At 58.9% G+C, this 24,161-nt stretch overlaps 1 protein-coding gene across 1 annotated transcript; it reads left to right on the forward strand.

Moving 5' to 3' along the window:
• The first annotated feature begins 1,525 nt into the window (after positions 1-1,525).
• On the forward strand, positions 1,526-13,243 carry NOM1 (nucleolar protein with MIF4G domain 1). Its single transcript, XM_068972471.1, has 11 exons — positions 1,526-2,470; positions 3,852-3,979; positions 4,529-4,724; positions 6,481-6,804; positions 8,487-8,597; positions 9,369-9,536; positions 9,979-10,100; positions 10,803-10,935; positions 11,310-11,441; positions 12,691-12,800; positions 13,087-13,243. The coding sequence occupies exons 1-11, from the start codon at positions 1,526-1,528 to the stop codon at positions 13,241-13,243; spliced, it is 2,526 nt and encodes an 841-aa protein (XP_068828572.1).
• The last annotated feature ends 10,918 nt before the right edge of the window (positions 13,244-24,161 follow it).

A 24,161-nucleotide genomic window follows, 5' to 3' on the forward strand; every position in this document is an offset into this window, starting at 1 on the left:
GCCGGCGGGGTGAACCCTCGGGACACAAGCCCTCACTGGGGAGGCCTCCGCAGCCACACGCAGGTGACCCAGAGGGACAGGCCAGCAACGAGGGCTCCGCAGAGCTGCGGGGGTGGATGGGGGCACAGGATCCATTTCAATGCGGAACGAGTTACTTCAAAACTCACTGATATTATGGCAGCCCTGTGGGATGGGCCGCGGATCCCCACTTTGCAGGTCACGCAACAGCGAGGTCAGGATGGGAACCCCAGCGCTGGCTAGCACTTTCCCGCGGGTGTCCTCCCGCCACCATTCAGCCCTAAGTCCTGGGGGCCCCAGCTCCGGCCTTCCCTGCGCTATGCTTCTTTCCGGGTACAAACCACCCCGCTTAAAGCAGACATCCACAGGCTCGGTGCTGAGGCTGGAAGCTGGGAATCTAGGTGTGTGTGCGGTGGGCTCCCTGGGCAGCAGGACAGGGCCTGTCCAGGCGGACTTTCCTCCAGCCTCTGCTATGGCCTGTCCTGGGAGCCGGGCCCCCTGAGTCCTCTTGGCTGCCTCAGACGTCCAGGTGGGTCTCCCAGGTGGGAGCTGGGGCTCCAGTGTCCGTCTCTTAGGAACCCTTGTCCCTGGACGCAGGGCCTGCCCAGGCCAGCAGGGCCTCCTCCCACCCACATATCTGCAAAGGCCCTATTTCCACAGCAGGTCAGGTCCCTGAATGCCGGCACACTTGAACTCTGGAGGCACCAGTCACGCTGGCGGGCGGCTGTCCATGGCACCACGACGGGGGAACATCACCCTGGCAATCCGAGCAACACCAGTGAAGGACAGGGGCGTCTTCACCCGGAGCCTGGAGGTCCGGAGGCCTGAGGCCGGAGCAGCGAGCGCGGGACACGGCTTCCGCGATCAGCGCGCGGTTCCCACGATGCCACCCCAAGGATCCACCCCCAGAAAGCGCGGAGCCTTCTTTACCATCATCCCTAAGGTTTTCATTTTTAAGTGATACTGTTATTTGTGCTCTCGAGCCCCTCTTGTGGGCCTGTGGGAGAGCCTGGAGGGACCCATCATTCTAAACAGGCGGGGTTATTTTAGCTGCTTTGTTTTTGGTTTGGATTGCCATTTCCTTCTCCACTGGAAATCCAAACCAAAAACAAAGCAGCTAATAACCCCGCCCGTTTAGATCCAAGACCAAATATTTCTGCCTCTTCTTGAATTTTAGTTGAATTATTTTTTGCTTTAGTTTTCTTTTGTTTTCAATGTTTGGTTTTTACCATGCATCTCGGTTATTCTTTGCAACGGTAGTCCTCTCGGTTTTTATGTTCGCATAATGCTCTGATACGTGAATATATCGTGGTTTACTTATCTGGTTTACTATCGACAGACACGAGGGTTGTTTTCCGATTGTGAACAACGCTGCACCGCGCGGCTCCCTGCGCTGCCGGCCTCCCGCCAGCAGGGGGCGGCGCCTCGGCCCGCCGCGCGCCCCGCGCCGCTCCCCGCCCGGAAGTCCCGTCCCGGCCGGAAATCCCGCGTTGGTGCGTCCCCAAAGATGGCGGCGTCCACCGGCGCTACGGTGCCGGCGCGGGGCGGCTTCCGGGGGCGCACGGGCCGCGGGAGGCGCGGAGGCGGGCGCGGGCCGCGCAGCGGGCCGGGGGGCGGTGGGGAGGGGCCCCTGAGGCGGCTGAAGCTAGCCGTGGAGGAGTTCGTGCAGGGGACCACGGAGGGCGGGACCCCCGGCGGCCGCGAGGGGCCCCGCGGTGCGGGCCGCGCGCGCCCCGGCGGGAGGAAAAGCCGCCGGGAGCTGAGGAGGGAGAAGCGGCATCTGAGAAAGGCGCGCCGGCTCCAGAGGGCGGCAGGCCCCGCGCAGGACCCCCGCCCGGGCGGGGAAGCCAGCGACCCCCGGGCGGGGGCAGCGCGGGAGGAGGCGGGCCGGCTGTCCGCGGGGCTGCGGCGCCCCCCGGCTCCGCCCAAGGCCGCCCCGGCCCGGACCCAGGCCCCCGCCGCCGCCGCCGCCGCCCGGAAGCGGGCGCTCCTGGCGGCCAACGAGGAGGAGGACCGCGAGATCCGGAAGCTGGAGCGGCGCCTCGGCTTGAACAAGCGCAGGAAGAAGGGCGACGGCAGCAGCTCCGTGCCGCTCAGCTTTGCCCGCGACGGGCTCGACTATGTCCTGGGGGCCCTGGGCTCTGCGGAGAGTAGTGGCTTGTGTGAAAGCGGCAGCGAGGCGGAGGAGGGCGCGGGCCCCACACCCCCCGGAAGTGAGCTGGACACTGACGCTGAGGACGGATGGGAGGAGCAGGACCTGGAGCCGGGCAGCGGGCAGGCGGCCGAGGATGCGTGCAGCGAGGAGGAGGAGGAGGACCAGGACGATGCCGAAGAGGAGGCGCGCGGAGCCCAGGGCACAGCCAAGGAGGAAGGAGGCAGAAAGAGGGTCCGTTTTGCAGAAGATGGAGAGAGGAGTGAAAACCCCTCGGAGGCTGCGCGTACAGACGGTCAGGTATCCTGTGCACGGTCGCAGCCCTCCAGGATCTCCTTCAGAGGAACGAGGGTTGCGGTTGGGTGTGGGTCTGTAGGGTCAGTACCTTTGCCTGGGGAATCCCATGGACACCGGAGCCTGGCGGGCCACCATCCGTGGGGTCACACAGTCGGATACGACTGGGCACACAGCAGGTAACAGAGAGAGGAGGAGGAAAGCATCTTCAGAGCCCTTTCTATCCCAGGGACTTGGCGGCCGTGCCCCCGGCTGTCCTCAGGCTGCAAACCTGACTCCCTGCCCCCTTGCTCTGCTCGACCTGTGGTGTGTCCCCGGGCAGCCGCGGCGCCTCTGCCTGCCCCCACCTAGTCCTCCTGTGCAGGCTGCTCCTGGAGTGAGCCCTTCTAAAGCACACAGCTGCCCTCTGAACACTCACTTGGCACTGACGACCGAGTTCAGAACCCATGGCAGAGCTGACGGCTCGAGGGACGGCCCTTCATCTGTTAAAACGGCCGCACCTCAACATGCGCCTCTGGAGCTGCTTCCTTCTCCACCCCTCCCCGGTTCAGCGTTCTGCCTCTGCTCTCACTAGGACTTCTGTGCGCGAGGCCTTTCCTCATTTTCTCACTGATGCGTTTATCTGTTGATGTCAAACACCTCTGGGAATCTCCCCCTCCTTAAGGGTCTGATCTGCCCCGTTTCTGTCCCTGCTGCCTTCATGCCTGGCACTCTGAGCAAGTCCCCAAGTGCTATGAGTTCCTCTTGAGCACTGGCTTTCTGACTGTTCCCAAGTCTCTGTCACAGCTCGTGGAGGTGTAACTGACATACTAGTGGGTGTCTTAAGATTAAGTTTCTTTGTGCATGAATGCACTTTTCTCTGTCTAAGCACGGATCTCGCGTTACAAAACATGTTTGTTTCCTAGCGGCTGTGTCACTTGGGTGTCGGGGAGGCTTGGTGATAATGATCTGTGACCCCGGAAGTTGAAAATCTAGGAACCAGTGAGCAGTAGGTCGATTTTAATTTTATCATGTAAACTTAGATGCTAGTTTTGAGCAAGTTTGAAGTTCTTCCAAACTTTTTCTCCAACGTCGGTGGTGCATATAATTTCGGTGTTTGTGCGTGGCCGTGCCCGCTGTCGATTGATGCTGGCGGAAGGGTAGGATGTAGGGCCCTGGGGGGAACAAACCAGAGGTGTGCAGCCAGGTCAGTAGGGCTCCAGAGGGAAAAGGGAGGTGATGAAATGGAGTGTTGACAGTTACCTAAGTGTTGGCGTGCTTGTCCAGGGCAAGAGCGGGCACTCAGGAGACAGCTGGTGTTCTCTAAGCAGCAGTGGGCAGTGGTGACTGCCTGCCCCATTGCCTGGGGATCCAGTATCTAAGAGTAATTTATCTCTGTCCTTTCAAGCAGAATCTTGGTGAAAATGGTGGAAAGTACGTCCCACCTCATGTGAGGCGAGTGGAGGAGACAGAGGACGCCCAGAAAAAGGAAGAGCTGGAAAGGCTCAAGAAACAGGTCAAAGGTCTGGTCAACAGGTAACCTCGAGGCAGTGCCTGCTGTCCCTTCAAGAGACTGTCTTCTTGGGACAGTGGAGGAGCGATTCAGGGAGTCAGCCCGAGCCTGAGACGCTTTTTTAGCCGAAGCGCTCTTCTCACAGCAGCAGTGCGTCTGCGCCCTCCCATCCCCACCCAGTCCAGCCCCTGCTCCACGTCAGGGACCCAGAGGCTCGTGCCAGCTGACGGTGGGAGAGCTGGGCTTTCTCGGCAGCACATGCGGATGTGCTCAGGGCGGCCCCCTCGCCTGCCAGGGACACCGAGTCAGCACGGCAGCAGGTGTCCTCGCCACGGCCTCTCTGGTCCTGACGGGGACCCATGTGTTCTTCACTGGGGCCGCACCTCAGCCGGAAGGAGAGCAGTTAGGTTACTTGCTGGTCCCAGGGGATTGTGTGTTCTCTACACATGTGCTGGCTTTGGGGCTTGCCTACACAGAACAGGACCTGCTGGTATATCAGTAACTTATCCCTTTTCTTAAAATGACTCCCCAGAACGGCGGTCCTATCGCTTTGTCTTTCCACCTGTGTACAGGCTGAGTGAGCCGAACCTGGCCTCCATCAGCAGCCAGCTGGAGGAGCTGTACATGGGCCACAGCCGGAAGGACATGAACGCCACGCTGACCGCCGTCGTGCTGAGCGCCTGTGCCCCGGACACGGCCATGCCTGCCCGGCTGCTCATGGAGCACGTCCTCCTGGTCAGCGTCCTGCACCGCACGGTCGGCCTCGAGGTAGGGCCACCGCGGCCGTCCAGGCGCCTCTCGTCTCAGTGGCCAGCCGGTGAGGTCTCCGTCCAGACCGCGCTCCGTGCCCACGTGATGTTGCCCGGCTTCTGGTTCTGACTGGTCCTTGTCGGCTGTTAGTTTCTCTCCCTCTGGACCATTCCGTCCAGCTTGCCTTTGCCTTCTCTGTGTTCCCACCGTGATGGTGACTGTTTCTGGTGTTGGGAGCACCGGCCTTTTTGTTGGGCGGGAGGCCACGGAGTGTGAGGGAAAACGGCACTAAGAGAGGAGACGGGACCGCGCCTGGCCTTGGAGTGTCGGTGTCCCTGGGTGGGCCGCGGGCCTGCGCGAGTCTGTGAAGGGACCCTGTGTCAGGATTCCGTGGACGACGTGTCTAAAGCGCCTGCTGCTCGGAGCCTGGCCCCCTCCCCCCGCCCCCGGGGTTTCGGTCCCGGCTCAGAGCCTCCTGTGTCGGGTCGGGGGGCCCGCACGCCGTGGCGCCTCCTCTTCACCCTCACGTTGACCTTGGCGTCCGCTCGCCCAGGGTAGTGGCTTCCAGGGCTGCCGAGGTAGCTCTGATGACAGGACTTTATCGTGAGATAGCGGAGTAAGCGGGGGGCGTGGACGAGGCCGCCTTCCCCAGACGACATCTGTATTCAGGAAAGCTTGGCCCTGTGCGAGTCCTCGGGGCTCCAGGCAGGGGACGGGCAGAGCTTTATTCAGCCCCGCTTTGCAGGCGCACGCTTTTTCTCGACGTCTGCAGAATTCTGGTGTCTTTTTGTTTTTAAAGGTCTGTTGAATGTAGCATAGTGGTCGTTACCGAAAGTGTGTGTTCTTCAGGGGTGTCTTCAGTGAAGAGGCTTGACTTGGGTGTTTACAGGGTAGACTTCACAGGTCGTTAGAGGCCAGAGGACGCGTCTGGCCCGTCAGAGCTGCCTCTGCGGAGCCCTTGCTCCCTGCTCCCGTCGGCTGCCTTTAACTGAGGGCCCCCAGCACTGCCTCATTTTGCGGTTTGCCAGCAAGCTGTGTGTGTTTTCCACCGCAGTCCGTCCTCACCGGGGATCTAACGAGGCCCTGCTTCTCCAGCCGCCCACCCAGGCATCCGGGGCTCGGGCTTACTCAGTCTTAAAGCGGCAGTCCCTGCCCACCCTTCCCGCTCCTCCTTGTAGGTTAATGCCCCCGCTGAAAGCTCCGTCAGCCCCGTGACCTAGATGGTTGACCCTTCCCCTCCGTGACTGGCCACCCGCTCTGGCTCTGTCCCTGTCGCTCATGTCCGCTCTGCCTGCCCGGGTCCAGCCCGGCTGCAGTGATCCTTGTTCCTGAGTCTCAGCTGGAGCATCGCCACTAACCTGCACCACCCCCCACCCCAGGTCCCCGCCCTCCAGGCCCAGACTGAGCCGGAGGACTGCTCCGCGCTGGAGAGCACCTTTTTAGAGATGCGGCTGCATCAGCAGTTTTCACAACGGTATTTTCCGAGGAACTAGAGTGGCTGTTGGCCACCAAAGGCACCTCCCTTGGAGGGAGGCCTGGGCGCCTTGCTCTGCGTCGTGTGAAGTTCGGGCTCTCCTCTGGGAAGCTCTGTGCCCTCAGGCTCGAGCTCTGAAACTTTCTGCCCTGTGAGGTCTCATATCTTGCTACCTGTGTGTTTTATGTTTATTTTTAAAGCACGAATTCTTTTACTACGAGTTTAAGCTGAAAGAAGGGCCCCTGAGAAGAACCGCTAACTGGAGCCTTGCTTGCAGTCATGTGTTTGCTCTTCATCCAGGTGGGCGCCCACTTCCTGGAGGCGGTGGTGAGGAGGTTTGACACCGTGTATAAGAGCGGGCGAGACGGGAAGGAGTGCGACAACCTGTTCACCATCATCGCCCATCTGTACAATTTCCACGTGGTGCAGTCTCTCCTCATCTTTGACGTTTTGAGGAGACTTGTCGAAAGTTTCACGGAAAAAGATATTGAGCTGATCCTGTTAATGCTGAAGACCGTGGGCTTTTCGCTAAGGAAGGACGACGCCCTGTCCCTGAAGGAGCTGATCACGGAGACTCAGGCCAGAGCCAGCGGAGCAGGCTGCAGGTTCCGGGACCAGACCAGGGTACGCGCCCTCCTGACCTGCTTCCTCACGGCCTGCGCGGCCTCAGCGCGCGCCCCTTCCGTCCCAGTGAGCCCTGTGCCTCCTGCCTGATCGGCGTTGCGGCTTTCTCTTTGGTCCGTGAATGAACCTCCTCCTTTACTCTCACGGGTTTAGAGCGTTCAGCTGTTCAGAAGAAGCTTACTGGGAAAGCCTGTGGCGACAGGCTCGGGTCAGCGCACTTGGCCGCCGTGGGACTGCGTGCTGCAGGCCTGAGTTTCCCTGTCCGGAAAGTGGGGCTGATGGTGGCTCCTGCAGACTGAGAGGCCTGGAGGAGCTGTGGGGGCTGGGGGGGCCGGGCAGGGCCCCCGTTAGAGGGGCAGGGACGGCCTCCCTGGGGGAGCCGTGGGGGGCTGAGGGTGCAGGGGCCCCATTAGAGGGGCTGGGACGGCCTCCCTGGGGGAGCGGGCAGGGGCCCCGTTAGAGGGCCAGGGACAGCCTCCCTGGGGGAGCCGTGGGGGGCTGAGGGTGCAGGGGCCCCGTTAGAGGGGCAGGGACGGCCTCCCTGGGGAGCGGGCAGGGGCTGGCCTCGGGGCCTTGTGAACCTCCCAGGGAATTGGAACCTTGTCCCAGAGGCATGAGGCCCGTGATGAGTTCTGAGTAGGTAAACACGTTTTCACGCTCAGGTCACTTTGGCTGCAAAAAAGGAAAGAGAAAAGCCACCTTGGGTTGGGGTGATGATTAGCAGAGTTGCAGTGGGCGTGAGTCTAGGAGTTAGAAGTCCTCAGACTCAGGGAGGGGGGCGGGAGACAGGGGTCAGAGGTCACACCACGTGCCCAGCTTGGGTCTCCAGGTGGTGAGACACAGACCAGAAAGGAAGCCTGGCCCAGTTTTGAAATCCTGAGATGAGAGCCGGTTCACTGTGAGGAGGGAGGCGGGGCTGAGCCTTCTGAGGGTCCTGGGGACCATGGAGGCGGGTGGGAGCCAAGCGGGGGTCCCAGCCAACGCCCTTCCCCTGTGTTGGATCCTCAGGAAAAAGGCAGGGGTAAAGGTCAGCTCTTCGCGTCAGGTGGCCAAAGGATGAGAGCTTGAGCTTCAGCATCAGTCCTTCCAGTGAATATTCAGGACTGATCTCCTTTAGGGTGGACTGGTTGGACCTCCTTGCGGTCCAAGGGACTCTCAAGAGTCTTCTCCAACACCAGAGTTCAAAAGCATCAGTTCTTCGGTGCTCAGCTTTCTTCACAGTCCAGCTCTCATATCCATACATGACTACTGGAAAACCACAGCCCTGACTAGACAGACCTTTAGCTTTGACCATAGAGAGGTCAGCAGACAAGTGCCTTCAGCTCGTGGTGGCACAAAGCTGGAGGAGGTGGGCGGCGGCCCAGGTGCTCAGTGCGCCCGTGGTGTGGGTTGTGTCTCAGCGTTCACAATTCGGGGACTCTGCCCGGGGCCTGTGGGAATTCTCACTGCTGTTCTTGGAGCTTCTCTCTCAGTACAGTGTTCTTCCCAGTCTGAGAGTTAAAGAAGGAGAAGGGCCAGGAATGGGAAGAAGTCGGGGTGGGAAGGGGGCACCTGAGGCCGCCTGGCAGTGCTGCTCAAGGGCGGTGGTGACTGAGCGCGGGAGGGCGGCCCCTCCCTTCCCGAGCTGAAGGGCCGCCAGTTCCCCCCGTTTGAGAGGGTGGCTCCTCCTGCCTGTGTCTCAGGTCCGCTTCATGCTGGAGACGCTGCTGGCCCTGAAGAACAACGACGTGCGGAAGATTCCAGGCTACGACCCTGAGCCCGTGGAGAGGCTGCGGAAGCTGCAGAGAGGCCTGGTGAGCCCGCCCCTCCTCCTCCCTGGGGGCCCCCCCCTCCTCCCTGGGGAGCCTGCCCCTCCTCCTCACTGGGGGCCTCCTCCTCCTCCCTGGGGAGCCTGCCCCTCCTCCCTGGGGAGTACCCCCTTCCTCCCTGGGGAGTACCCCCTTCCTCCCTGGGGAGCCCTCCTCCCAGCGCCTATGCTCCCTGGCTGCACTATCCCGCGAGACTCCCCCAGCAGACAGAAGCCACAGGTCAGGTGCCCGTCCAGTCGCCGGGGTCCCCAGATGGGGGAATCTGCAGGTTTCTGTGGTGAGACCCCCTCCTTGTGAGCTGTGGACACCCCTTTGCTGAGCCCTCAACGACATGGAGACTTGACAGGCGTGTCCTCTGCCCGGGGTCCCACCCAGACCAGCGAGGTCAGCCTGGGGGGTGAGGGCTCGTCTGTTGAAATTCCCTGGGACTTCTCGCCATGGGCCCCTTTGGCAGCTCCCTCAGCCCCGGGCCTCGGTCCCGTCGCTGTGTCCCACGGGTCACAGGCCCGTTGGCGGTGTCCTTGCTGCCGGCCGTGGGCTCTCCCCAGGCCCCGTGGGACTGCTGCCCTCCCACAGCACGTCTGGGGGTGGGCCCAGGAAGCTCACACATGGAGGTCTCCTCTGACGCTGGCGTCCCTCCCAGGGGTTAAGTGTCCCGGTTGTCGGCGACTCGGCTCAGCGTTCCCCGGGCCAGGGCATCCTGGGTGGTGCTCGTGTGCTGAGCCGCTGTGCCGGCCGCCGGCCACTCTCTCACAGGTGCGTGGCACCGGCGCGGGGACAGACCCTGAGCTCCGAGTGTCCTGGGACAGCATCCTGAACGCCGAGCGCGCCGGGCGCTGGTGGATCGTGGGGTCCGCCTGGAGCGGCGCCCCGATGGTGGACGGCGGTCCGCAGAAGGCCCCGCAGAAGCCGCTCGCAGGGACGGTGCGTGGGGGGCCGAGTCCGCACGCAGCTGTCCCTGGGGTCATCTGATGATATTACAGAAGTTGCTGTGGCTTTGTGATCTCGTGTAATTCCATTTCTGCTACTTCCTCTGAAAGTATTGGAACGTTAGCTAAGAGACTTAGGTGCAGAGAGCAGTGAGGGGACGCGCGACCGTCAGACGCCCGGCCGCCCTGCGCCTCGCCCTCGGGCAGACCGCCCACACCCGGCGGGTTCCTCCGGGGCCTGCTCTGTCTCTTGCTGTAGCAGGGGTGGTGCTCAGAAATGAAGACTGAGCGCTTACACGTATGGCTTACGGTTATCCCCGAGGTCAGGCCGCAGGGTTACACACAGAAGTTTTTAGAAACTTCGTAACTGTACTGAACCAAAGGAGAAATTTAGTGACGTGTGTGTACGACCTACGCCCTGTCGTCCCTCTTTGCAGGTTAGCTCAAAAATCCTGGAGCTTGCCCGCAAGCAGAGAATGAACACCGATGTCAGGAGAAACATATTCTGCACGGTAATGACGAGTGAAGACTTCCTGGATGCGTTCGAGAAGCTCCTGAAGTAAGTCCTATGTGCACCTCCTACTTGGCCTCTTGAGTCAAGGGCTGGGGTACCCCCCCCAACAGCGTCCCTCCTGAGACTGACCGCTGGTCGCTCCGGATGCGGACAGCTTGTGCTCTGTTGATTGGAAGGACCCGGTGGCCACCTGATGGTTCTCGGTGGCCGCTGCTTGTCGTGAGTCGCTTAACTCTTCCTGGTAAAGTTTCTTTCTGACTGTATCTAAATTAAACCTCCCGTGTGGCCTCTACTGAGTCGTAATGCGATTTAAAAGCATCTGTGTACTTTGACAAAGTACATCTAAAAAGTCTAGTATGAATTAATTTTCCTTTATTTGCTTCAGAATCAGAAAGAAATAGAGGGTAGGTGTTGCAGGACTGTGCAGGCTCCACCCTGCACTGGAGGGGTGGGTCTCACTGTGGCCAGACCCGCCCACACGGGACACAGCAGGGGCGACGGCAGGGACACACTGCCGGCCCGCAGCTATCATGCTGTTCTTGTGGCTCGGCCCCAGCCCAGGCCCGTGTAGGCTCGGGGTCCCCTGTTCCCGGGGCCGGGGGTCCAGTCCTGCCCCCCACCTTCTCCGCTCGGCTCACCTCACCAGACAGGCGGCTGGACAGGGAGTGCCTCTGGGAGAGCTGTCTGCCTAAGGCTGCCGACATCGGGCAGGTTGAAGGTTCAGAGCTCGCTGCTTCTGCCCTCCAGGCTGGGGCTTAAGGATCAGCAGGAGAGAGAGATCGTTCACGTCCTGGTGGACTGCTGTCTGCAGGAGAAGACCTACAACCCTTTCTACGCTTTCCTGGCTGGCAAGTTCTGTGCCTACGAGCGGAGGTTCCAGGTGACGGGGCCGAGAGGCCGCCTGCCATCTCTGTCTGTCTGTGGGCCTGAAGCCCAGTGCGGCGGGTGGGCTCCCCGGGTCCACATGGTGCCCCTAGCCCGTGTCACAAATGAGGGTGCCGTGACCTGGTGGACCGGCGAGGCCTCTGCGGTCCAGTGTTTCTTTATTTGAGGGACAGCATCCCGAAAGAGAAAGATGACTGTGAAGCAGTTTCAAACTACTGTGTAATGAAGCCAGTGTAGTTGTTTCTAAGAAGTCTTCAGCTTAAGGGTATCACCTCTGAGTGATTAAGTGCCTACCTTTGGATTATGTTTGCAGTGATTATTCTAATAATTTGTGAGGTTTTAACTTTTTTCTCCTTATTGTTCTGTTAGATGACATTCCAGTTCAGCATATGGGACAAATTTCGGGACCTAGAAAATTTGCCAGCCACTAATTTTGCTAATTTGGTTCATCTGGTGGCCCACTTGTTGAAGACAAAGTCACTGCCACTTTCCCTCTTAAAGGTGTGTGAAGTGTATGGAATAATTCAGGGCACTGAATCTGAAAGCATACAGCTGAGCCTTGAGCCGCGTGGGGTCAGGGGCACAGGCCCCAGGTGCAGCCACAGTCCTCGTCTGACTTCACAGTCACCTCCGCGTTCTGTTTCCACGTGTCAGAAGCCTCCCCGCTTGGGCGCATGTGGTGCTGCAGGGCATTTTAGGGGGAGAAGTCCTCGTGTAAGTGGACGTGCAGTCCAGTGGTGAGCTCGGGGCCCAGGGCCAGTGTGTTCATTGCCTTAGGAACACACGCGTCCTTGGATCCTGACTCGCCTGGGAAACATCCTCATGGTCCGGGCAGCCGAGCAGGCAGCGTCAAGTTGCCGGTAGCTTAGGGCACCCTGACAGCTGCCGGCTGCTCTCCATGGGGCCAGGGGCACGAGCTCAGGGGCTGCTCACACGCCTGTCCAGTTAGCCTCCTGTGCTTTTGGGGTGGGGGCTTGGGCGTCAGATGCCACACCAAGGGTGAGGGCCCACCGCCTCGCCCCACACCCCGGCACGAGGCACGCCTACGGCACAGACTTCTCTGGCTTTCTCGTTGCTGGGGGGATCTCACCTTCTGTTTACTGGAGTTTGAGCTCAGAAGGGTCGGTGCACGGCGTGTCCCTCGGCTGCAGTAGGTCCTGGAGACGCCCCTGGGCCAGGCTGGCCCCTCCTTCCTTCACCGGGGTCTGACTGGGCCTCTGTCTGCACGTTGGTCCCCCCGTACTGTCAGTGGCACAGGGTCACCAGGCTGCGGCCGTCCTTTACTTTAACTCAGCATAAGCCTGAAATGGATCCACGCCGATCTCTGCACTTCTGTTCTCCAGTTTTATTAGTGTTGGAGAGCGTTCCACTGTATAAGTGTACTGTGATTTTTATAGACACAAACTTGTCCCTCCTGGACCTAGATTCTCTGTGTATGTGTGGTCTTAGTCAGGGGGTAGTGTCTCTGAGGCGTGGAGATGATTGCACCTCTCTCAGTTCTGGGGAGTCCTGCGTCGCTCGGCACCCCTCCGCCCTGAATTTGAGCTCTGCTGAGTCCCCTCGCCGGCGGGCTCACACCCTGCAACAGGGATGAGGGCGCAGGGCCTCAGCTGGTCGCCTGATGAGACTGGAGATAACCTTAGTTAAGGGGGCGGGGAGGGGGAGTCGTTCCCTCAGACTGTGCCTAGAAATCCTTGAAAAGTTGGCTAAGCCTGTGTAACTTTATTATTTTTCGTCCTGACTCTATTAGGTTGTGGAATTCAGTGAACTGGACAAACCCAGAGTCCACTTCTTACGAAAAGTGTTATATATACTGCTAATGGAAACAGAAGTTGAAGACCTTAGTTTGATTTTTGCAAGGTTTGTTCCCAGTGTTTTTGATAAAACATGGAAGAGAAAAGAGAAAGCATTTTCACTCACATTATCTTAGAAAAGCAAGTTTGCTGTGCTTTATGTTGTATTTAGGTGTGGCTTTTCGGTTTTAATTTGAATGATGTCTTGTGCGTTAATTTGGGGGATGGGAGCAAACTGAAGGTGATGTGCGGCCAGTAGGGCACGCTCTGCGCTGAGGCCTCTGCTTCAGTGGGAGCTGGGCACGCGGAGTGCGAGGGCAGCTGGTCCCTGACGCGTGTCCCTTCCTCCCCAGGGTGTCGGACAAGCCGGCGCTGGGCCTGCTGCGTGAGGGCCTGAAGCTCTTCATCAGCCACTTCCTGCTGAGGGGCGCCCCAGAGGCCGGCGCCCTGCGGGAGCAGGCTGAGCTGTGCACCCAGGCCCTGCAGGGGCGGGGGTCCCTCAGGATGTAGTGGGCGGGGGGCGGGGGTCCCTCAGGATGTGGCGGGGACGGGGGCCCTCTCTGCAGGGCGTCTCCTTGTGTGGCTTATGGAAGGAGGGGGAGCTGTATTGTAAGGTAGTGTGTTTTGCTCCAGGGTTATATTGTATTTGTATTTTAAACGATTTTCAGATAACTGTTTATATCTTAGGGAGGGGGCCAGGTGGGGCAGGCGCTGGGCAGTAAGGGAGTGGGGGTGCAGTGTCTTTTTTTCCAGAGACAGGATGAGCTCGAGGCTGCAGTCTGAGAGAGATTGGTGGTGGTTGTATTTTTTTGTATATTGGTTAAAAACTCAGAAGTCGTCCGTCAAACGTGCCTGATGCTGTGTTGACACGTGAAGTGTCCGGGAGGCCGCTGTCCTGGGAAAGGTGGCAGCTGACCCGGGCCTCGCGGTGTGGGGGTGTCCCTGGCTCCTCACCTCAGGTCCCGGGGAGGGTGGGCCAGCTCCCCCGAGTGTCACTAACTCCGCACAACTCTGAAGCCCCCACGTGAGCAGACGGAGCCTGGGCTGGCCGGGCGCGCCTGCTGATCGGGTTCTCAGGCGGGAACTCAAGACAGACCGCCCGCGGCGGCATGCTCAGGTCACCCCTGAAGCACAGCGCCCGCCTCCCCTCGCTGCACCCGGGCAGAGCGCAGGCGAGGCAAGATGTCCGCCTTGCTGAGTCCGGGAGAGCTTTATACAGATTTTTGTAACTTTTCCTCAGGTTTTAAATTATTTCAAAATAAAGAATTCTTCTAAAACACGCATGCTGCACAACTCATTCTTTCGAGACGTGAAATATTCTGATATCTTTTCATGAAGATGATTAAGCTGATTTATTTCCTGTAGTGGTGGCTACGCGGGGTCCTCGTAGCTGCAGGGACGTCTCTCTGGTTGCGGCTGCTCTCTGGTTTTGGGGTGCAGGCGCTCGTTTGGGTGGCATGTCCTGTCACTGAACGCGGGTGCCCGGGCCTCCGCAGGTTCGACTCCGGGGCCCCGTTGCTCCAAGGCACGTGAGATCTTCCCAGGTCAGGGCTCGAACCTGGGTCTCCTGCACGGGCAGGCGGCTTCTTTACCACTGGACCACCGAGGAAGCCCTAAGCTCATTTTTAAACACATGGCCTAGTCCTCACTGTAAAGCAGTGGCCCGTGTGTGTTGCCTTACTTCCCTGCGAGGTGCCCCTGGGTCAGCAGGAGCCAGAGGGACAGCCTGCGCCTGGGCCTGGGAGGCCAGGGCATCAGTCACCAGAGCTCTGGGCTCAAGGCTGTACCTGCTGTCACGCGGCCGGCAGCCAGCCCCTGCGGGCCAGGCATGGCGAGCTTGCCGGAGGAGGTGACCTCGGCCCCGGCCTTTCCAGCCAGAGCCCGGGGATGCACGGGCAGCAGCGGAGGGGCGGGACGTGGGGCCGGGCCGTGTGGGGCCCCAGGACCTGGGACAGACGGTGGGACAGGACTGGCGCCTCCAGCCTGCTTGTGAGAAGCAGGCATGTATCTGCTCAACCAGGGAAAGCCGTCGAAAGAGCATCAGCAAGGGAGTGAAGCCACTGAGGCTGTGTTTCCAGGAATACTGCCTGAAAACAGCGGGAGGTGCCGGGTCCCCTGGTGGGAAGGCTGGTGGCTGAGCCCGGGTTGGTGGCTCTCGTCCCCTTCCTGGTCCAAGACAGCAGTGTGAGAAGGAAGATTCTGGAGACACAACTGAGGCACAAGCAGCGGAAGTGGGCGCCTTTCAGTGAAGAGGTCCAGGGGGCGTTTGGGGCCCTGCTGGCGCCCGTCAGCAGCAGGGTCGGGCAGGGGGCCACAGACACACCGCCCAAGGTGGCGGCCTGAGGCCCGGGTGCCAGAACCCCCCAAGGAAACTGAGTTAGGAGAAGGGGCCCAGGGACTGGGTGCTGCTCGGCAGCTCCTGGTGCAGAGAGCAGAGCCTGGGAGGACCTGGAGACGGCCTGGGAGCTCCAGCACAGCTCAGGACTGTCCTGGGACGGTGGCTCTGTGACCGAGCAGGGGCTTCAGGAAGACCCCAGGTGGGAGCAACGACTGCAAGGCTGCACGTCTCCCCGCGGGCGACGCATTTAAGGTGCACAAGTGGGTGTGTAGAGAGCATCACACACACACATCTGGAGTGTTCCGAGAGGTTAGTGAACCATGGATCTTCCAGGGAAAGGAGCACTGGCCTGGGAATCAGGGCTTTTCCTCTTCTCACATTTCATACCTTACTGCACACGGATGACGCCGACTGGAGAGGGGTCAAGTTCACACGCAGATGACGTCTGTCTCAAGTGGAGCTGGGTAAAATGAAAAATGATGTTTGCTTGATAAGATGATGAAAGGGAAAGTGGGGACCGAGTTTAAAATGCTCTGAGGCCGCTGTGTGTGTTTGGAAAACAACGCCATGTGTGTGCACGCGGGCCTGGCGAGCAGAGTGGTTCTGACCTTGAGTGTGTCCAAAGCGGGACACTCGGCCAGGGCCTCAGGGTTATCGCGGTGGCATGTCCTGGGACACTCAAGCCGCTGGTCTGCAGGGGATGGGTGCCCGCCCCCACCCCTGGCTGCGGCACGGCCTGCGTCTTTGCTTCCAGCCCTGGGGAACCTCCCTAACCCTGCTGACAGAGGCGTGGGGGGTCGCCCCTCAAGGGCCCCGAGACATGCAACCAGGGTGGCATTTATTTGGCTCAGCCTGAGGTCAGAATAAGTAAGAGGACTTTAAAATTATTCTCTAGAGAAAATCATTTAAGGTGGGCTGCATGTTCCCTTTACTTGGTCAGAAGCATTTCCTAAGAAGCCGGCAAATTCTGCTGCTTTTATTTTTTTGGTTTGTCCATCGTTAGCATTTTCCCCATTTGCTTTTTCTCTTTTTATTTTTTAATGTAATCCACATCCATTTACACGCACACACACGTTTTGATGGCAGCTATAGAAAGTGCATACGTCAGGACACAGCTCCTAAGCCTGTGTCTCCTGAGGACGAGGACATTCAAGTACAGGGGAGCCAGGACCACCCTGAGAACACGGACGTCCATTCAGGGACGGTCCAGCAGATGGACCGTTTTTATCCTTCCGGTTGTTCTGGAGTGAATTTCCTACAGCTTTTTTTCCCCCTAGATAGAATACAGTCAAGGTTCAATTGTTACATTTCTTTTTATTTCTCTTTTAGTATCAAACACTCACCCCATCCCATCCCCACTTAAAATTTTCTCTCAAGGCCCAAAAACAGGGGCCGGGGGGACTTCGAACCAACGCAGGGGGCACTGGTTTGATCCCTGGTCAGGAACTAAGCTCCCACGTGCCCCATATTGCTGCCAAGAAACTAAAACTCCCCAAGAAACCAGCCCTTTGTCACGTCGAGTCCTGCACACGTCCGGCGGGCTCCACGTGGCCGTGGCTGTGGAAGCACACTCGGGGGCCGGCCCCTCCCGGCTTCGCCGTGGGACAGCGGTCAGCGCATGGCTCAGGCCAGCGGTGCTTGGCCACTAGCTACAGCCGAAGCCTGCACAGGCACGTTGTCACCTCTGTGATGATTAAGGGAAACTAATCACCAGAAGTTAAGGACATCTCCCAACGGGGAAAAGTGCAGCAAAACCTGAACTTCAGGCCTGTGTCAGCGATGCTTGCCAGAATCGACTATGGCAAGCTGGGAATTTTCTAACTCCGCCATCCCTCCTACATGACTAGCTGGCATTCTTTAAAAATGAGCCTCTATGCTCCTCTGCTTTTCCTGGGAAAGCTCAGACTCTACCCATCTCAAGAGCACTGAAGTGGTGAATGGCAGTCTCGAGACGCCGTCGCTGGCCACGGCAAGCACAGAAGAAGTGTTCCCAGCAGGGCCTCGGGTCGGGCGGGTGGGGGTCCCCTGCCTGTCGGAGGAGATCCTGCCAGCTGGAGAGAATCCCAGCTCCGTAAACCCAGGTCTGGGGTTCAGTTTCCAACCCCCTCATTAGCCAGCTTCATGGCACAACCCCTGAGCACTCCCGTCTCGCCTCAGCGACGGTGACACTCCAGTAGCCTGCCAGCTGCTCAGGCACGAGGTGCAGAAGGGACGAAGCACGTCGGGCCTGGCTGGCTCAGGCCAGCCTCCCCGCCACTCACCCACAGCAGAGGCCACCCCCTCTGTGAAGCCGCTTTGCCATCTGTGTGTTCTCTAGCTGCTCAGGTAGGTCTGTGAGTGCCCAGAATGGCAGCGGTAATTTCTCTGAGCCTCAGGATGGTTCACTAACCACGAAGTCAGTCCGTGCCCCTCTCGTTTCTCTTCTCATGGACCCTGAATCCTGCCCACTTAGGAGAGCGGGCAGCGTGGCCAGCTGTCCTGGTCAGTCACCCCAAGAGCTCAGTGGGGGCTGCTCTTGGACGAGCAGCGCTGGGAAGTGGGACCCACTACCGTCCAGCGGCCCCACGGACGGGCCTCGAGGGTCCCCAGCGGGGATGTGGGGTCTGTCCCCACACGCGGCTTCCCTCTCTGCACCCCCCCCCCAAGTCTGTATCAGTGACTTGACCGAAGAAGCCGGGCTTATCAGTTGAGCGGACAGCCTGACCTCGCAGGAGGGCGGGCACCTCTAACTTGCCGGAGAAGGAGATTTTATGACCTAAGATGAGCCCTGCGTCCTTCAGGGGACCTGGTGCTGTGTTGTGTGTCGCTCAGTCCCCAGGGAGCCTCTCACCTGGAAAAAGGAGGCGCCTGTTCATCGTCTGAGGGTGGAGCTTCCCTGTGGTTGCTTCTCCCCAAAGCGCACATTGAGGCGAGGGTATGTCTAAAGGCATTCTGCTTCCTCAGTCCCCAGTTTGCCGTGACTATGATTCAGAAGGTCTGAATCTACTTTATAATTCTTAAATACCTTTGGCTTATCCAGGACATTGTTAGTATCTCTGGGAAACTATCCTTAATGAGAGTAAAACAAGACTTGCAGAAAAGCACAAGAGGAAACCGAGGTGCTGGAGGCCGGCCCGGCTCCAAGTCCGCCTGCGGAGTGCCCAGCACCACACGTCTGAAAACCGAGGGCAGGCCTCCTGAGTGCTGTTAAGGTCATTACTTAACTGCACCGGGCGGCCAGAGCTCCGACTTCCTCCCCTGCGAGCAGGTGTGCCCGAGGGTGTGATGATCAGAAACAGGGCTTTACAAACACCAGCCTCCCCGGCTTACCGAGTGCAAAGAAGCCAGTTCACACGCCAGGGGCAGAGACCACGCTTATTTAACTCATCAAAAATACAACGTGGTCATTTGAGATTTACTTTATCCTTCCCTCGAACTTTTCACTGGGGGAGGAAGTACTTTTTGGTCTGGTCCCAGGCTAGCAGGTAAGACGCAGATAGTGGTCATCGGCACCCAGAGGCTCTTTGACTTAGATGGACAATGAGTATTTTTGCTTTTTAAACCTGTTTTCTTAATCAGATTTGATGAGCCAGTCAGAGTCCGCATACTACTTTAGTGACTGTAGGGCTCACTAAAGCTGCCCAGGCTGAGGCGGCCTGCCCCGGGTCTGCCCTGGAACAGGGCTGTGCCAGCCCCACCATGAACACCCCCCCCCCAGAGCCATGAAACAGAGAACTGGAAAACACAGGGCGGACCCCGGGTCTGGGCTGGCCGTCTCCTCCTGTGCCCTGTCTATCCGCACAGCAAGGCCCACGGCAGCGGGAGCGAGGCCCACCTCCCCCGTGCTCGCGAGCCGCGGGCCGTGCGCGCAGGACCAGGCTGAGGTGGAGCTGTGCTCTGTGTCCTCGTCCAGTCGCCTCGCGTCTGGGGCTTGACCTGCCCGCCTGGAGGCCGGGCCACTCGGGCCAGGAGGAAGCCGGGTCTGGGTCTGCCAGGCCGGCACAGGCCTCCACTTTCTCCCCGACACCAGTGGGCTCCAGCCACCTCCCTGCCGAGCTTCCGTGCCGGCTCCTGGCCCAGCCCCAGGAAGCTAGCGGGCAGAGAAACAACGCGCATGGGGGTCTGTTGTGAGCTGGTCACAACTATCGCTGAGGTCAGGCCCCCCCAGGGGTGCCAGGGCCGTGGATGTGGCTCCTGAAAGCAGCTGCCAACAGTGCCTGTCGAGATCCCAGAGGGGACCCGCGGGGGCTCTGCTCCCCACTGCCTCCTGCCACCCCATCTCCAGGCTTGGGGGGCCCGACGGGGCCACCGGCAGGGAGACTGCTTATGCCCCAGGCCGCGGACACCATGTGACCATGGGCCCTCTCCCTGCTGGGTGGGATAATAAAGTACTTTGTTACCTGTGAGTGAGAGGCCTGATAATATATTATCACCCCACCTGTCATTAGGGGGCATCTGGGCACCAGAGACGCGGTCACATATGTGAGTAAACACAATTTGTTTCTATTCTCTGATTATGAAGGTCACGGTGGTTTAACCCCGTTGGGACCGCCCCCGACACACTATCTGCTCAAACAGAACTGGGAAAGGAAACAACCAGCAGTCATTAAAAGTGAATTACTTTGTTTTACGAAGATAGAGGAGAGAAGGCCTCACAGTGTGGGGGTGCTGGGACGGTTCCATGGCCCCCCGGGGTGGGGGTGGGGCAGACCACCCGCAAGGAGGGCGCTGTTGGGAGGAGACCCAGGGGGTCACGACACCCCTGGTGCTTCTGGGAAAACCTGGGACTATTTTAAGCAGTTTTGAAAAGCTGCCAAGAATGCAGTGTGTGACAATTCGGGTGTTTCCTTTACCTGTGAAAATAGGAACAGGAAATATGTCAAGGTAGTGGGAAGATTTCTGAGAGCTATGGAGCCCGCCAATATTGCTGGTTTTAAATGTAGCAGAGGACTTTCTTAAACACTATCCTTATTGAAGTAGAGTTGATTTGCAATATCATGTAAGCTTTGGGTGTATAGCGCAGCTTCAGTTACACATACGTGTGTATATGTGTGTGCATGTGTGTATATATGTATGTGTGTGCGTGTGTATATGTGTGTATGTGTGCATGTGTGTATATATATGTAGGTGTATGTGTGTATGTGTGTGTGCGTGTGTATATGTGTATGTGTATATGTGTGTGCATGTGTGTATATATATGTAGGTGTGTGTATATGTGTGTATGTGTGTACATGTGCGTATATGTGTGCGTGTGTATATGTGTGTGTATATACATATATAGGTATATTCAGGTTCTTTTCCCTTGTAGGTTATCATATAATACTGAGCATGTATGCTCTGCTAAGTTGCTCAGTTGTATCCGACTCTTTATGACCCCATGGACTGTAGCCCACCAGGCTCCTCTGTCCATGGGATTCTCCAGGCAAGAATACTGGCGTGGGTAGCCTTTCCCTTCTCCAGGGGATCTTCCCAACCCAGGGATAGAACCAAGGTCTCCCGCATTGCAGGCAGATGCTTTACTAACTAAGCCACCAGGGAAGCCTATAACATGTATACTACTGAGCATACGTGTGTGTACACACATATATATTCAGGTTCTTTCCCTTGTAGGTTATCATATACTGCTGAGCATATGTGTGTGTATGTGCGTGTATATATTCAGGTTCTGCTGAGCATACGTGTGTGTGTGTGTATACATGTATATTCGGGTTCTGCTGAGCATACATGTGTGTGTATACATGTATATTCAGGTCCTGCTGAGCATACGTGCGTGTGTCTATACATGTATATTCGGGTTCTGCTGAGCATACATGCATGTGTATGTGTGTATATATGTATATTCGGGTTCTGCTGAGCATACGTGTGTGTGTATACATGTATATTCAGGTCCTGCTGAGCATACATGTGTGTGTGTATACATGTATATTCAGGTTCTGCTGAGGATACGTGCGTGTGTGTGTGTGTATACATGTATATTCGGGTCCTTCTGAGCACACGTGCGTCTGTGTGTGTGTATACATGTATATTCAGGTCCTGCTGAGCATACATGCGTGTGTCTATACATGTATATTCGGGTTCTGCTGAGCATACATGCATGTGTATGTGTGTATATATGTATATTCAGGTTCTGCTGAGCATATGTGCGTGTGTATGTGTGTATATATGTATATTCAGGTTCTGCTGAGCATATGTGCGTGTGTGTGTGTATATATGTATATTCGGGTCCTTCTGAGCATACGTGCGTGTGTGTGCGTGTATACATGTATATTCGGGTTCTGCTGAGCATACGTGCATGTGTGTGTGTATACATGTATATTCGGGTTCTGCTGAGCATACATGCATGTGTATGTGTGTATATATGTATATTCGGGTTCTGCTGAGCATACGTGTGTGCGTGTGTATACATGTATGTTCAGGTCCTGCTGAGCATACGTGCGTGTGTGTGTGGTTCTGCTGGGCACAGCTCCCTGCGCTATGCAGTGGAGGACTCATGTTGTAGGGGCACTGGCTCTAACTCTCAAAGCAAGACGTTTGGCTGCCGCCTCCTGACCGCTGCTCTGTTGGCTGCCCTGCCCTCAGGCTCCCGGGGGTGTCCCGGGCAGCAGCACGCACTGGTGCCTGTGACGGCCCGTCAGTAGGCCTCAGGGACCCTCGGCGCACAGGGATCAGCTTGCTGGGCTCCTGACCCGGGCAGCCAGCTGTTGCCCCTGCACCCTTGGGCTCAGAGCAGATGGGGCGGCCAGTGGGGAGGCCCTCGGACACGGGGGCGATGCCGGAGGCCACGGCGCCAGGGCAGGCCCTGCGTGGTGTCCAGGGCGGCTTCAGCCACAGGGCCTGCACCGGGAGGATGAGAGGGAGCACAGATGTGACCTGGAGCCCTTGGTTCAAACACCGGGGAGGAGACGTGGGAAAACCAGCTTCACTCACTGGAGCCCCTCGACGTGCTCAGACCTACAGGGGACGCTGCGGGAAGTGTCTGAAAGGACCACAACCTACTCATTCAACAGACCAGGCAGACTCTCAGAGCTGGACGGCAAAGCACAGGTTCCCAGGGGCGGGCTGGGGAGGCTGGCGTCTAAGCAGGACAGAGTTAGGCTGGGGTGAGAAATGGGGAACGCGATGCCGTGATGCGACTGGACACACCCACGCGCACACATCCAAAGCACAGGCCTGCGCACAGACGGGAATGAAGACTCCCCGACCGCTGGCAAAGCTCAGCGTGGGCATCAAGCCTTCTCACCTGGGAGTTTCCTGGCGGCCTCATGGTTAGGATTTGGGGCTTTCACTGCCACGGCCCCGGTTCAGTCCCTGGTCAGGGAGCTGAGATCCTGCAAGCCGTGCAGCGCAGCCAAATTAAAAAAGAGAGCCTTCTCACCAGAGGGGAGGGAAAGAAGAGGCTGCACTCTGACCCCCAGGAAGGATGCACACCACCCTCCATCCAGCTGGCCAGGATGCCCGAGCCCCATCTTGAACCACAGACGGAGAGCCACGTGATAAAGGGCCTGGGCACCTGGGGGTCCCAGGGCCACCAGCCCAGCCCCGGGGCCCAGGTGGAAGGAGACAGAGTGAACTTCTGTCCCTCGGGCTCTCCTGCCCCCTGGGGACCCCCCACCTTGGTCCTAACTGATGAACGCTGACTCCGCCCCTGCACCCCGGCAGCCCGCAGGCCATGGGGGTGCTCACAGTGGTGAGGATGAGGACCCCACGGTCACCGACTAGCACGGGCGGTGCGGACAACCCCAGGGAGCTGCCCTCTCCTGGGGACCCACCAGGGCTTCCTGCCTACAGCCTGCTCCGCCCTGAGGCCCACGGCAGGGACAGCCCGGCTCTGCGGTTCTCCATCCTCCATTTAGACTGGCTCCAACTCAGCAGATGAGAGTTACTCCACGAATATTACCTCCTTCAGGGGTCCAGGAGCCATCAGTAGGCCAGAGCTCACCCCAGCAGTCACGGCTCAGACAGCTCCTCCTAGGTGACAGGCTGCCCCGGATGCAGCGACCTGCAACAGCCGCCCTCAGCTCGGCTCTCTCTGGGTCGGTGGCTCAGGTGGGACTCGGGGCTCCCTCCCAGGCTTGTGGTCACCCTGCATATCGCCTGAGTCCAGCCGGCTGGCCCCTGCCCCTCCAGGGTAGCGGGCGGACAAGCCCTTTTCAAGGCCCTGGCACGTCCCATCTTCACATGCCCACTGGACAAAAGGAGGCTCAGGGCTCGGGCTGCCGAGAGAGGCAGGTTCCCAGGCAGCCATCAGCTCACAGGCTTTCTCCTTCTCTGTCTGTCTGTCCATCACTCCTTTCGGCCGGAGTCCCAAAGAGAATGATCCCATGGTGTGGACACAGTGGCCCTGGGTCCGCGTGACACCTGGCCAACCAGCCCAGCAGGGCAGCGAGTGGACAGCGGGGACGCCCCAGGCAAGAGGGCGCAGGCTTGGGGGGCTGATGCAGGGAGCCTCCTCTGGCCCCTCCTCACGGTGCATGCCCTTCTCCACAGCTGCCCCAGGAGACGGGCGCTGCCACTCTGCCAAGCGAGGCCCTCGGGCACAGAGAGGTCACGCCCCTGCCCAAGGCCGCCCAGCCACTAAGTGCCCGGGTGTCGCCTGCGCCTCTGCCTCCTGGATCTCAGCCTGGCTTCCCGAGTCCCTGGAATCCCTGAGGAGACTTCCTCCCCAGCCTACCCCCACCCACCACGGCCTTTCCCCGGACCAGCCTTGAACTGAAACCCTGAGGATCCTCACTGGAGCTCGAGGACTGGTTCTGTGTCCCACCCGGGCTTGTGGCTCTGGAGGCTGGGAGCTGGTTTGTGTAACTGTCCCATGAGCCTGCAAGTGGAGCCCGGCGCGGGTTCAGCTGTCGAAGCCCCCTCTCTTCCTGTGAGACGGGATGACCTGGTCCTCCTCCTACGGATGGGGGCACGGGGCCCTCTGGGCACAGAACGGCAGGGGTGGTGGTGGTGGTGACGGGCCTGCATCCTGGTTGGAAGCATGCACAGGCTTCCACGTCCACGGTGAGCGAGGGAGACGGGAGTCCTGCAGCTCGACCGGCTCCTGCAGGCGGGGCGTGCTGGGTGTGATGGGCTTGCCTCCAGGTTCCCAGCAGTGCACAGGAGTCTCTGTGC

Source organism: Capricornis sumatraensis, chromosome 5 (genome assembly GCF_032405125.1).
Source record: "Capricornis sumatraensis isolate serow.1 chromosome 5, serow.2, whole genome shotgun sequence".
Classification (NCBI taxonomy): domain Eukaryota; kingdom Metazoa; phylum Chordata; class Mammalia; order Artiodactyla; family Bovidae; genus Capricornis; species Capricornis sumatraensis.

What these genes read in the sequence shown, in the direction of transcription:
- NOM1 (XM_068972471.1), top strand. Translation starts at nt 1,526, where the DNA reads ATGGCGGCGTCCACCGGCGCTACGGTGCCGGCGCGGGGCGGCTTCCGG. An exon ending in GCGTTCGAGAAGCTCCTGAA is followed by an intron (nt 10,101 to 10,802) that starts GTAAGTCCTATG and finishes TCTGCCCTCCAG; the next exon opens with GCTGGGGCTTAAGGATCAGC. An exon ending in CTTAGTTTGATTTTTGCAAG is followed by an intron (nt 12,801 to 13,086) that starts GTTTGTTCCCAG and finishes CTTCCTCCCCAG; the next exon opens with GGTGTCGGACAAGCCGGCGC.